The sequence below is a fragment of the Biomphalaria glabrata genome, chromosome 9, assembly GCF_947242115.1.
Source record: "Biomphalaria glabrata chromosome 9, xgBioGlab47.1, whole genome shotgun sequence".
Lineage (NCBI taxonomy): Eukaryota > Metazoa > Mollusca > Gastropoda > Planorbidae > Biomphalaria > Biomphalaria glabrata.
This window is the reverse complement of record NC_074719.1, coordinates 34,507,566-34,522,994: the sequence shown is the minus strand read 5'-3', so window position 1 is coordinate 34,522,994 and position 15,429 is coordinate 34,507,566. Positions and strand designations below refer to the sequence as shown.

Sequence of the window (15,429 nt, the reverse complement as noted above, 5' to 3'; positions counted from 1 at the left end):
TATAACGTAGAGAAGTTACATTGCAAAGACTTTCTTCCAAGCCAATAATAGTAAGCCTACAATAGTTTTACGCAAAAGATGGATTGTAAAACTATAAGACGGACGTGAGCTGTAGTTTGTCTAGACTGTAGGAGGACTTAAAAGACTTTAAATTTAATCGACATGTACAATTAGGCCTACAATTAGAACTAACAGAACAGATTAGTAGTCTTTATCCGATCGTTCATTTTCGTAATTACAAGAATATTCCCAAAATGATTTCGGGTATATAACCTTCCAAAATTATTTAACAGAGCGAGGTTCGGCCACCTGGTACAAAAATATTCTCAAAATGACTTCGGGTATATATCCTTCCTTAACAAATTATTCATCCGAGCGAGGCTCGGTCACCTGATATTATATATACAATATCAGGTGACCGAGCCTCGCTCGGATGAATAATTTGTTAAGGAAGGATATTATACCCGAAGTCATTTTGGGAATATTTTTGTAATTACGAAAATGAACGATCGGGTAAAGACTATCAATCCGAAGAGTTGCTTTTTGTTCTGTCAGTTCTCAATGTAATTGTACATAGCGATTAGAATAGAAAGTCCCCCCAACAGTAGGCCTATAGAAAACCACAGCTCACGTCTTAACGTTTTACATTGCTTCTTTCGCGTCAAACTATTGGGCTATTATAGGCTGGAAGAAAGTCTTTGCAGTGTAACTTCTAAAATGGTTACTTTCTGACTTTTAATATTGCAATTAATATATTCATTATGGCTCTGAGACATGGACACTTTACAGAAAACAACTAAGACTTCTTGAGCGCTTTCACAAAAGATGCTTGCGCTCCATCATGGACATAAGGTGGCAGGACCGCACTACCAACATCGACGATGAGGGACTTCTTTTGTTCCGACAGTTGCACTGGGTAGGGCACGTATCCCCTATAGGAGACGAACGTATGCAAAGGCAGTCTTTTTTTGGTGAGCTAAAAGGTGGTCGACGTAACAGATGCGCCCCACGGAAACGCTTCAAAGACCAGCTTAGGCGTCAACTTTCCTTAACTGACATAGAAGAAAGCACCTGGTTGTATGCGGCCTCCGAACGAGACAGCTTGAGGTCACTCACGAAGGCCGCGGGATACACATTTGAGACCAAAAGAAAATCTGCTGCCGAGGACAAACGCAGACGGCGAAAAGAAAATCTAAATCGACCACTTGCGGACAACGGTTATGCTTGCCCTGGATGTAGCAAAATATTTAGGTCACAGCTGGGGCTGCGCAGCCTCGGGAAATACTGCATTCCTCACTAATCTTTGGACTCGAAGACAAGCCTTATTTTTATGGCTTTAGTAAGAATCATCAAGTGATGCAGAATCTCTACGTTATAGTGTAAAACGTGCACCTAGTAACAAAGTAAAATCGCGCATTTTTTCATAAGAGACTTAAAAACATCGCGTTAGTATTCTAAAGAAGCGTTATTGTGAGGCATCTCTGTTACTCCGACAACCTTTCAGTTTACTAAAAAAAAAAGATTGCCAAAATATGTTCGTCCCCCATACGGAATAAGTGCCCTGCAAAGCGTGACTGTCTCATTATAAGAAGTTCATACCATTTTGCAAGAATATCGCTGTTTGTATTGCGGTCTTTGGTGAAGGCGTTCAAGAAGTTTTAGTTGCTTTCTATAAAGTAATCATTTCTCAGATCCACATAGAGGGGTTGAGAGAATCACTGGTTGACACTGATTTTTGTAGATAGGCAGAGCGATTTATTTCGCCACACTCTCGTTTGGAGGCGTCCAAAAGCACGACTATCCCTGATCACATATCAACCTCTCTTTAAATAAATGCGTCATTTGATACTATGCTTCCCAGATAATGTGAAGTTATCTACCACTTTAAGGAGATGTCTATGCGCGGTGATCTTTGGGCGGAGTAAGTTTTATTGGGTGACTTCTGGAACATGACTTCTGTTTTACCGAGGTTTTTAGGTTAACCAAAAAAAGCAGCAGCGTAATGAAAATTCGTTGACCGCGAGCTGGATATCATCTGGGCCAGCCTTAGGTCTATGCTGCCGCAGCTGACCCCGAAGGTACAAAAGCCCCCCGCTAATTGTAGGTGTAAATTATTAAATTAAATCATTATAATTTATAATAAGGTTCCCGTGGTCTCCTTGTTTTCAAGGAGCTTCTGGAAATCTGAAACTCATAAAAATGTCCTTAAAAAGACAAAATTGTCATTTTGGGGTTTCAATTAATATGGTAAACGCCAGTCCTACGCGTGATATAAAAAAAACGGCATTGTCATCTTTCATTTAATAAAATTGTAATGCAAATACGAATTTATTTTCTAATACAAAATCTTTATTTTCACTTATTATCCTTATCCCTACCCTTACTGGTCCGCGCGCAATCCATTTCACATAGGGCCCGCAAATGTTAGGGCCGGCCCTGGTTGTGCAAGTAAGGCATAGATAAGCTTGATCAATGTACAATAAGATGGTGCGCAAATGTTTAATTACGCCAATTGATTCATTAAAACTTTTTCTTGTTTGCGAAGAAATGTCTTAGTGTACTGCTGTTTTTTCCCATTGACGTCATATATAAAATTTCATTCATAAAACATTCTAGCCAAAATTAATTTTTCGATAATGAGGCATTTTCAAACCGATATAACGGTCGACCTCGAATTTTCCCGATGTGGCCAATGAGTTGAGAATTTTTTTCTCACTAATATGCACATACCTTGAAATTTTAAAGAAAATCGTTAGAGCCGTTTTTGAAATAAAATTTATATATATATATATATATATATATATATAAATATATATACATACATACAAGAATTGCTCGCTTAAGAGTATAGGATACATACAAGAATTGCTCGCTTTAGAGTATAGGATTATTATTATATACATCGTCACGCAACGTTAAGCTATTACATTAAGTTTATTTTTAGATTGTATTTCTGCAGCGCAAGGTCATTGTTGTATGTTCTTGACAAATTTTTTTTTTTTTTTTAACGATGTTGGTTTTTCCATAAGTGGGCAAGAAGTTGTATTTAAAGACTTGGATATTCAATTTAGAGCTAGAGAGACGGTTAGAATAAAATAATTTAAATTGAATTGTAGTGTACATTTATGTAGTGTGTATATTATTTAAATGGTTCCTAGTTCCAGAATCAAAGTTGTTTTATTTATTTGAAAGAAGATTTCATTTTCCAGTTTATACTTAAAAACAGTATCTCCGGCATCACGATAGTGTCTGAGAAGTCTGAAATGGCCTAGTAGATTCTAGCACACAAATTAGATCATCAGAAACGCATTGTCTGATCAACACAATCTCTTCGAAACATCAAGACAGCGTTGACATAGGACGCTTATACATTTATCGTCACATACCTACATATTTAACATTGATTATTCCTAAAGTGTAGTAGATAGATCCTCCCTATGATCCCATTACTGACTAATGCAACTTTGTTAGTATTACACCTATTATTTGACAGACTATTAATTAAAACAACTAATGCATTTTTCAGTAAAATTAAGTGGTGATGGCGTTTTGGTATTTTCAGACCTTTAGTCTGATGACACGATATCTAGTCATATATACACACAACTCTTGTTTTTGTTAATAATTAACAGAATCCCTCTTTATGACAATGACAAAATTAATTTTGAAACGCATTTTGTCTCTAGTCAAGAACTTTACAGTATTTATTTTTACAGTAGACAGAAAAAAGCCAGAATTATTTAATTAATAAAAAATCCTACTTTTTTAAAACTCTCTTTGGATATTTTTAATATAAGGGAAACTTTTTAACTGAAAAGATACCCATGCTGCTTTTGATATCACTTTCACTTTGTTTAGTTTTTTGAAGATGACAGTTGTTTCTCGAAATGCAAAACATGTTGTTTACTGATAAGTTAAAATTAAAACTTGATATTTATAGAAACGTGACGATGCACCGTTAGTATTAATTTGTCGAATAAACCTACTGACTTAATAATTTAATTAATTGACTGAAGGTTTTAGTTAGCAATAAACACATATACCATCTTAACTGACATAAATCCTTCTATCAAAAACAAAATCGTAAAGAAAATTTAAAACACACAACAACAGTTTGTCTGCAAATTAAAAATACTTAAAATAAATAATTAAAATAAGTTGTGAATTGATTTTTTTCAATTGAAAGCTTCTGTCAGCCTTCTCTGTCTGTCTAGATATAATTATGTACACGGATCAGGTTAAAACATTTTAGCACAGATATTTATTATCGATGTCAACATATGAATCATATTTAAATGTAAAAAGTCATCATACACTGCACTCAAAGCCTGAGTAATAATTAATTATTAAATACTATTACTTAAAATTTTAAAACTAAATTGACAATATAATTAATTTTCTTAAATAATTAATGAATGTATGTTATTAGATTATTTTAGTATAACAAAATTCATTTACAAGAAAAACATTTTAAAAATATAAAATACTTCATTATTATACAAATAATTTTTTTTAAAGAAAATACTCCCATTATGAAACTTCAAATATAATACAATAATATTAATAAATAATATTTTTTCATTCAATAAGGATATCGAACCCATCTGGTGCTAGAAACTACGCATTATCTGATTCGGCTAGCGATGAAGTTATATGTGCGATTATGTATTGGTACGTTCATTATTAAGACATCTAGATCTAACACTAGACCTACAGGTCTGACAGACAGAGTGAGTGGATATAAGCTTTGTCAAAATGAGAAAGAGAAATTTAAAGTGAAAAAGAAAAAAGACTAAAAAAATAATCAATTGCAAAAATGATATTGTCATAACAAGAGAAACTGAAATGTACCTGCATTCATTAATAATATGTTGTAAGAGTGGGAAACGTCCCTCCCCACAGATTCCTGTCATATCATCCTGCGAAACATCCCAAACACTGACACCTGCTAAACCATGCTCTTTTGCATATCTGACCTATGAGATTACATGACATTACATGACAGGATGTTTGAAAATATATCGCTAAAAATAGAGATAAAAAACATCAGCTTCATTGGCGTTCGCGTGAGTTAGTTTAAACAGGTGATTTAAACTAGAACTATGTATTTTAAATACTTGCCTATAAATATAAAATAATTGTATTAAAAAAAAAGACAGTACGAGTCCGGACGATATTATTCACAACCCACATAACCACATCTATAATATAAACGTAAAAATACCACTGACTATCAAATTGATCAAGAGACCTCTCACACTTACAAACTTACCAGCATTAAATTTCGTACACAGGTTTGTTGATTCTCCTAGACGCTCAAAAAGAACCTGATATGACATATTCGCAAACTGATGACTGCTATTCATGAAAAAACGCACGCATCAAACCTTTCCATTTTGTTTCCGGTATTTGTCCAAAAGAGCGCAGTTTTCTTGTAAACCACTAGCACTATACACAGACTCCGCCTGTTGATTTGTTCCCTGGCTTTATATTGTTTATTATAGCCAGAACATCCACTTCTTCTTTTTTTATTTATTTTTATTTTATAAACTGGTCATATTTAAAATTTACTCCATGAGATTTATAATTAAAATCTCCCTTTTCTATAATTCTATAAAAAAAAACAAAAAACAAAGACGCCAGGATCCTAGTCAGGATCACCTTTTTTCAGTGGGTTTTGATGTTTAAAAAACCCTCTTCAATTTAAAACTAAAGCAATCAGCACTTAACAAATTCTGAGCGTAGCCAAGGGAACATATGAGCTTAAAAACCTCCTCCTGAGTGCTTTAAATTTACTTCACACGCACACACACAAGAAGGTTTTGAGTTTAAACCCTCTACAGAAAGTTTTGAGGTTAAAAACCTAAACTTCAAAATTAAAAAATAAAAGCAGTTAACTACAGGCACCGAATTCTATTTGGCTAAGCTAACAAAATCCCTCCAGTTGGTTTTCAGTTTACCCCCCCCCCCCACACACACACACACATATGGTTTATCTTATCTTATATAATGCAGACGTTACTTCAAAAAAGAAGATGATTACGTCCTACGCGTCATGCATTTAGTCATGCATATTAACCAATGACTTAAATTCTGCCAAGTCACTGGTTTTCCTGGCTAGCTCAGGCAACCCATTCCATGCTCTAATAGCACTAGGGAAGAAGGAGTATTTGTACAAATTTGTACTAGCATATTGGACGAGGAATGTGCCTTTTGGTGATAAAACTCCCTTTTTCAATAAAAAATCTATAGCGAACTAATGTCACCAAATTTTATTAGTGTAGCGAAGAGTTACCCTTGTAATGACTCAATAGTAAGACGCGTACAAGTTGGGTTTAATTGGGTATTTCCTTAGTGACGAGACAGTACATTTAAACGTTAGAACGGAAATAGGTTAGAGACGAATAACGGACGAGAGACAAAGATACTGTAGTGAATCTTGACGACGTGAACTGGGCCCTTTTTTTTTCTCTTTTTGGAATAAAGTGTTGTTGATTTAAAAGGCTGAATTATTTTATTCGTTATTGTTTATTCTGTTGGATAATGGTATTTAAGAACTTAAACTGTAATGAATAATATTACAAGTAAATAGATTATTCAACATCATCTACATTAGATCTACATTCACTACTATCAACTACCGACAACCAACCAAAAGAAAAGAAAAGCTGCACTTACTAAATTTCATAAGCCTAGTCAAAAAGTGCATTTTGGTTATCCTCCCCTTTATTAAAAACTCAAGTAAGACTCTAGTTACATATTTTTATCATTCGATAGGTTCCATTCACAATGTGAATTGCATACCAGATTTATGGCTTATAGTTTTAGAATAGGAGGGTAGCAGTATAATGCACTGTAGATACTTCGGAACATGCGTTTTTGTGTTTTAAATACCTGAAAAAAAATAGCTGGCGTCGGGGCCCACAGCGCTCCCCCAGACCCCTTAGCAAGCAAGGTCGGGTGCCTACAGTCTTTCCACTAACTCCAGAAATAGCCTACAATAGGGTACAAAAAAACTTCAAAAGAATGGAAGGCAGGAATTTATAATAGATTAATTATTTACACAGACACACCATACATACACACAAATATGGAATGGGAGAAAAAATACTCCCCCCGCCCTAAATCCTGAATACTTGCATGGTATTATATACCCCTTTAGTTACAAATATGCTGAGAATCATTCCCTTTTACCATCTCTCTCACTCATCTCCTTATACCATTTGTCCTTGATGCAGAAGGTGATATTCCTAGAGAATGTGGTCTACTGTTTCTTCGTTCTATTTGCAGTGGCGACACCAGGTGTCGCAGTGCTCTCAAAACCAACCAAAGAAAGCACCTATTAGGCAGTGGCCGAAATGGAACTGGGTTACGATGGTCTGCTTCTGATGCATAACTTGCCACCTCGCATCCTTTCGGTCTGGTCTACTCATCCGCATCCAAAGCTCACGTCCCTTGTCGGAAGCATCTCAGCTTTCGTAACAAAGTACCAACCATCGGTAGTTGACTACTGTTCGAATATACTTTCGCACGTAAACGGTGTACCGAGAGCTGTTTGGACCGCGTTTTTTTTTTATTAAAATTGGCGCGCTCGTGTCCGACTAGACCACAGTGGGCTTGCACATACTTAATCAAACAATGTGCTAGACGTAGAGTAGGGCGTTGCACGATCGCTAGTAACTCCTAAAAAATATCGAGCATTCCGCCCTATGCTGGCTTCTAGGGCGGAGATTGAATTCGTAAATATGCCTACGTCCACCACTAGCGTACTTCCATCCCAGTGGCAACACCGTGTCCTGTAGTGCTCTCGAAACCACACAAAGTAAGCACATATTGGGCAGTGAGCGACCTCGAACTGATTCAGGATATATGTTTATGCAAATGTTATAATAATTTTTCACTCTCCAAAACTAATGTTTACTTAACGTCCTATTTATACAAAATATTACATCTATTCAATTAAATGGGGGCATGAGTGGTAAATCGAGAGGTCCGAGGTTTGAATGCCGGTGAAGATTGGATTTTTTTATTTCGCGATTCTAAGGAATTCCACTAAGTCCACCCAACTGTAAAGGCTACAGTTGAGAGTATGTATGCTAGCGAGATAAAAATAAAACGGATGACCTTTTTGTTCATGTCGAATAGATCGCAAGGTCCGACAGAGTGGACACATATATGTGTGTGATGTAAAGAAGTTTGACTACAAAATGCAAGCATATATATAAAAAAAAATGTTTAAAAAAAAATTACTACCTTGGACCTCACACTAACTTCATCATCATAATAAATCAATAAGTTATCATTGTCATAAACATAGAAAGGACAGGTGTCAGGAAATCTTCGTTTTCTCCCATTCTTTGTCGTGTATTCATCTAATCGTTTACAGATCTAGAAAGATACATTATACCAAGTATTAAAACTAGAAGATTAAACGACGATAGCTTGTGTTTTAAACCCACCGAATGGCAAGACCTATTTAAGCCAATATTTTTAGTAATATGATTTCAAAGACTCATTTGGTGTGACTTTTAACTTGATTCTTATTACGCCTCGTGATATTTTACTAGTATGAAAAACCCAAAGACTGTCGTCATATGATAAACACTGATTATCAGTTATTCTCAAGATATACCAGTGCTTTGTATTAGCTTTTACTAGATTTATCTCTAAATGTTGACTATATCCACAGTTTCTAGGACTAGATCTATAACTAATAGGATCTTGTCTAGAATCTTGATCTAGACAAGATCTTGAATTTTATATCTAGATTAAATCTAGAAACTAGATCTAAATTTAGACTAGACATTCTAGATATAGAATGACTAGATCTATATAGAGTAGAATCAAGGTCTAGATCCAGTAGTAAAATATTGATTAAAAGTCATATGATTAAAAAAAAACATGAAAAAAAAATCTATCGGATCTCTTACTTTACATGTTTGATTTCTAATAACTAGTCTAATATGCTCAGGATTAGTAAGGTGATAGTGTACATTATGTTATTTGCGTCCGATTCTCTTTTTAAAATGAAACAACCGTATACTTAATAAAGAAATCTGTACGGTACGTGATGTTTTGGCGCAGCCGTTTTGGCGCAGGCCGTTTTTGCGCTGGGGGCGTTTTGGCGCGAGATATAATTTGACGATGAAATAATAACCGCATAGCTTTTATAACAATGTCTATTTCACTCTGGTATAATGTTGTATCTATGGTATGAATTCTAACACCATCCAGCGATGTGTTTTCTTTTGTTTTGTTTTCTTTTTTTTAAAGGTTTTGCTTATTTCAAGAATATATAATAAGTCAGATTCCTGAATGGTAATGACATGCTCCTTCTCCCACTCCTTTATAATGATATATGATTTCTGCTAAGCGCACTGGATGACATTCTTCGATTTCTTTCCAAAAGACATTAAAAAAAAAAAGAATTGACATAAGTTTAATATCCAAACAAGCTAAGATACCTTTAAAAGATATATTTTGAGAAATTGGGTAGGGGTGATTTAGGTGACACATCCTTCCTTGAGGCAGGTAAAATCAAACAAATAAAGACAAGACCAGCACCGATAACTGGTCGTTGGCGTCATGCGTCTGGCGATCATCACCTTCTGACACCTATCCGCCCCCACTCTATTGGGCAATTTTCACTCCTTGCACATACTCTTTCCTCCAGCCTTCCCTCTTTTATGGGTAAGACGATAATCTGTTTCCAGCACTCTTGACATTCCTAGGTGCGAATTTTTTATGTATAATTTTTAAATTCGAGAACTAAAAAAGAGGGTTGCTTCTTCCACAGAGATACCATCTTGTATCATAAACTGCGCTCTACAGGGAACTTTAGCAGCTGTGCATGCAAAATAGCCCAAGAAAGACGGTTTGCGTAAAGTAATTCAGTGGAGAAGAAATGAAATGCAATCAATTCCTTCACAGCCTAAACATAGGTCAACTTTGACTATTTCACTAGAATGTCAGAACTATATAATTACACCTTAGCTTAAAGAAAAGTTTCTTTAGTGTGACTCGGGAAAAAAGGACTCAATAAAGAATTTTACTATTCCAAAGAGAATCAAATGTCAGTTGGAGCAGTCAAAGAATAAAGCTTTACGTGGATGGGACATTCAGAATCAACTCTTTCTATATTCTAATAGACTTACGTTATTATGGCAGAAAGAAAAGGTTTTGTAGTGCCTGACCTATATGCACTACTGCATTATAACACCCGCCCCGAAAAAAAGTTTTAATAACTTTGACTATTTCATGCACTTTGACATAATGGGGAACTATTTTTGATTACTTGTAAAGTTATGAGTGATTCCCCTTATGTAGTTTATAAAAGGCCTTGCAAACTGTGCTTAGTTGCCACTTGCTCCTGAGTTACCAGCTTGACCACTGGACCTGTGTTGTGAATAGTATTTTTTTTCTGTTAATGGTCGTGTGTCATGGGGTACTCGGAGAAGTGTGCCCTGCTCTGGAGATCTTTGGGCTAAGTATATCTTTAGTATTATTGTATTTTATATAATGTATTTATTAATAGATATAGCCTCAAATGATTTCCAGGCAGTATATTTTTTACCCTGATGCTCTTCATCCTGGGGTACTCCCAAACGTGACATATTTTTGTAACCTTTCTTTGAGGGATTCAACCTGTATTGTATCATCAGATGGACTTTACATATTTTTATAGCCTTGTCTCTGAGGGATTCAACATCAGGTGGGCTTTACCAAACGGGTTTCTATAGGTGGGATTCTATGAAGCTTGTATGCTCATAGGTTTCCCTGAAGCCTATAGTTCATCATGACCTTTTTGTTGTTTTTTTTTGTGGTTAAAAGTGGCTAGTGTCAGCCTGAAGCTTGTAACCCCAGAATGGTCAAAAGTGGTCATGTGTTGACCTGAGGCCTGTGACCTTTATTTTTGATAACCAGAATGTGACGATAATGTAACATATGATTAGGGCTGTGTGCCATATTATTTTTGAGTATCTTTTGTTTACTTTTTGTTGTGTCGGCCTATGAGTTGATGGCCATTTATTTACACATTTATTTTTCTCATGTAAATAAACTTTGTAAATATGTTTACCTGCGACTTTGTAAAGTCTTTTGTTGCATACGTTAGTTGAATTGTTTACCTGGAGGTTATACCTAATAACCTAGGCAGTACAAGAAGGGACCAGCACACCTCTGGACGAACTTGCCAGCACACTTAACACTGACCTTTTAATCTAAATACCTAAATCTAGCTATAATTCTAATTGAATATTTTTAGCTATACCCACTAATATGTAAATTAGTTGATCAAAATTTTGTTATATTGAGTGGGGTGCTCTTTTAGAATCAATCCCCATTAATATGTAACATGGGGTACTCTTACAAGCTTCCTCATCTCATTTGTAACATGGGGGCTCGTCTTTTCATTTCATTTGTAACATGGTGGCTCGTCTTTTCATTTCATTTGTAACATGGGGGCTCGTCTTTTCATTTCATTTGTAACATGCACACTAACTGTGAAGTATGGATGGCTGCCTGGTCTTGTGTAATGCTAGTGATCTAACAATAATTAAATAACAAACTGAAATACCAGAAATTACGGACAAAAATATCTCTTGTTCTGTGCAAGAAAAAATATGTCATTACACAAACAAGCCTACATAACATAGACACGTGTCTTCTTTTATAAGAAATAATAAAATGAACGTAAATAATGTCAAAAAATATTTCGCGCCAAAACGTCCCATGCGCCAAAATGACATTCGCGCTAAAACGGCTGCGCCAAAGCGTCCTGCTTCAAAATATGTAAATATGTATTCCTAAGCCAAGGATTCCAGCTACCCGTCGCCTCAGCGTGGCGCCTTCGTGAAAACATCTAGAAGTAGATAGGTAGGCTAAGAACGAGTAGCGAACTAGGCCCTTGCAGGATTCCATGGGTGAGCTCTTTTTTTTTTTTATCTCACTCGGGGTAGGGATGGAACAAATAGCCCGCACACCAGTCCAACAAGTCCGCCACACCGTTCCACGCAGGGTGCCGCCATCAGTTAGCCGTTAAGCCGGAGGGGCGGTCCTTACACGGAACAGTGGCGGTTACTGTATAGGAATATGAGGCCATCTCCCCATGGTTAGCGCGGCTCTCGGCCACTTATAGCGAGTGGGACTCAGGTACGGAGACGTACACGCGTACGTGTTATGGTCTGATTTATAGGCCAGTCATTATGGCCGTCGCAGCTGGGAGCCCTCAGACAGGACAGGGGTGAAGAGCCCCATGTCTAGGCCTGGTTATTCGATAAAAGCCTTTCTAAAAATCAAAGGATAATAGCACCTTCGGCTCCAATTCCCTACTGGACTTCATTGAAGGTACCTCTAAGCTGTCAGAAGCTAAACTATAGCCTTAATAATTCATAGATGTACTTTCTGTTCAAATTATTAATTAAATTACCATCAAATTATTAATACATGTATATCTAATTCTAGATCAGGGCTTTATTTATTCTGGTATAGATTGTCGTCAATTGTATAATAAGGATATGTAAGATTAGTGATCGTGGATTGGTCTGTTTAAAAAAAAACGCACAAATATAGCAAAATTGCTATAAAAATAATTTTAGAAAAATAAAATTTGAATCAATATCTTATGCTATGAGTTAGTTAATAAATAGAAAATATATTAAATAATGAGCCACAGATACTTGTTTCCATCGTGACCTTAGAGGCCAATTTGTTTGTACCAATGCGCGAATATATGAATGAAGCTGGAATTAAAAATTAAGAAGTATGCAACGGTTTCAAAAAATATTTACTTCCCCTATGTTTTAATATTGAAAAATGGTGTATTATTGTGAAAAATCAACTTGCATAGTTAATTTTTACAAAAATTAAATGACTCACTTTTAGAAGAGGAGAAAGTAGCCCTTGTTACAGAACATTGAAAGGTGTATGATATGATGTCCTATTTGAAAGGTGGATAATATGATGTCCTATTGGAAAGGTGTATAATATGATGTCCTATTTGAAAGGTGGATAATATGATGTCCTATTTGAAAAGTGTATGATATGATGTCCTATTTGAAAGGTGGATAATATGATGTCCTATTTGAAAGGTGGATAATTTGATGTCCTATTTGAAAGGTGGATAATATGATGTCCTATTTGAAATGTGGATAATATGATGTCCTATTTGGAAGGTGGATAATATGATGTCCTATTGGAAAGGTGGATAATATGATGTCCTATTTGAAAGGTGGATAATATGATGTCCTATTTGAAATGTGGATAATGTTATATCATATTTCGTTTGATTTTCTAGTTTCTGATACCTACATAACAAGGTCAGTCGGACGGATAGACAGACAGACCACATAAAACAAATAGCGGCTATTTCGCTTTTGGAGGCCTTTAAATTTACTTCAAAACCCAATTTTTACAAAACATCACATAGCAATGTCAATAACGCCTAACTGAATTTCACTGCTAAAAAGCCACACAGCGAAGGTTTAAAGTGTCTTACGTATTGAAAGTATTTTTGAAAAACTGATTCCAAAGTAGGCCTAATAGAACGTGTGTGAATATTATCAAATAACTTTTTGAAAAGCAAAGCTTAACAACGCTTTTGTATTTAAAACAATTACATCTAAAATATAGTTGATCTAGTTATTTTTTTACCATATGCAACAATCTTTAATAAAAAAATGTTTAGTTTTATGAAATATTTGTCATTAAGATGTCTTCTCTGTTAATTTTAAATTCAATTTATAACTAAGTAAACCTTTCTTTAAAAAAAATATTTAAAACATTAAACACATTGCACAGTATGTACACTATTGATTCTTACCACAAATACACTTCTTTTAATTTTATGATAACTTACTTGATTATAATCCTCACTTTTAATTCTCGTATATCTGTCTGGGTATACGTTTCCAATATAAGTCATTCTAAATATAATTCCAAAGAAACCAATTGATATGAGTAGTTTGCTCTTTACAGCTCCTTTCGATATATAGTAATTCACTGTGTAATTCTAAAGGGAGATAAACACATCATTCGTTATCTAATAGAGTATTTTCCAGTTTAAATTTGTTTTATTAAAATAAGTTCAAACGAAAACATCATGTAACAATACACAGGTCATTACAGTGACTTTGCGACGTTCTAGCCGTTTTTTTTTTTTTTGCACGAAATATTATGCATTTAATGTAACTATTTTGTGTTTTTAGCGGCCCCGCGAAAGGGGAAAATACGCTATTAGTTTTGTGTGAAATGTTTGTCCGTCTGTCCGTCCGTCTCGTTTAGATCTCGTAAACTAGAAAAGATTGTGAAAATCCGACATCACAATATTTTAGGCCATTCAAAGTTCTGATGCAATAGCTACTTTTTTATATTCTGAAAATTAAAAATATAATTTTTTAAATCCCTTATGCAAGCAGTTTTCATAAAAATACACCATTTTTACAACTATTAACTATTAAACACTAAAACAATTGAGGCTCTTTATTAGGGTTCACCACAGTATACCATATTTTTAACACATTTATGCAAACAGTTGTATATTTTGTATCAAAATTTTTTGTTTTTATATGTGTATTGTTATGTTAGTCCTGTTATGCTAAGTACTATATTTACACACAAACAAAAGTTTACAATTTTTTACGAGAAAAAATCTATTTAGTATGCATTATATGTACGACATAATTTAAAAGAAAAATAGTTATCTTGTAAACTGCATTGTCTTTTTTTTTTTCATTAAAGCCGAACTGTAGTGTGCTAAAATGTTGGTTTTATTTCTTTGAGGATTCGAATAAGAGCTTGAGACTTTTCAAAACAATTAAATCAATCAATAAGACTTCAGTTAGGCCTGGGGAGGCGCGGAGGCTGAGTGGTAAAGCACTTGGCTGCCAAACCGGGGGTCCCGGGTTCGAATCCTGGTGAAGACTGGGATTTTCAATTTCTGAGTCCACTCAGCTCTTATGTTTACCTGACATTAGTTGGGGAAAAGTAAAGGCGGTTGGTCGTTGTGCTGGCTACATGGCAACCTCGTTAACTGTAGGTCACATAAACATGAACTTTACATCATCTGCCCTATAGACCACAAGGTCTGAAAGGGGAACTAGTTAGCCCAGGTTCACATCTAACATTACATTCACTTTCATCTATCCTTTGATCTGCTGGACCATTGGGTCACTACACAAGATCTGTCAACCTTCTTTTTCCATTCTTATCAGTCATTAGTCTTTGATATAATTTCATTCGGATGTTCTTTCTGAAAATATTGAAGCCTGCCTGGGTGGACAGCTTTGGGGGCCGATTTTGAGTTTTTGTTTCCACACAAAACTGTCCTTGTAACCTTGTTTTTTTTTTATTACCTTTGAATAATTAAACTAGGAACACCCCTTTTCATACAAACATTTTATACATTGTCTTTAGCCATCTCTAGTCATTGTC

General features: G+C 35.2%; 1 protein-coding gene across 1 annotated transcript in view; it reads right to left on the bottom strand.

Annotated features, from left to right (window-relative positions):
• LOC129928220 (chitinase-3-like protein 1) overlaps positions 1 to 15,429 on the bottom strand; it is a 28,777-nt gene that overhangs the window by 11,302 nt on the left and 2,046 nt on the right. Inside the window, exons 2-4 of the mRNA XM_056041481.1 lie at positions 13,856 to 14,008; positions 8,254 to 8,388; positions 4,852 to 4,976 (exon numbers count right to left, since the gene is read on the bottom strand). Of these exons, the coding sequence (XP_055897456.1) occupies positions 4,852 to 4,976; positions 8,254 to 8,388; positions 13,856 to 14,008 (413 nt within the window). The remainder of the gene's footprint in view (positions 1 to 4,851; positions 4,977 to 8,253; positions 8,389 to 13,855; positions 14,009 to 15,429) is intronic.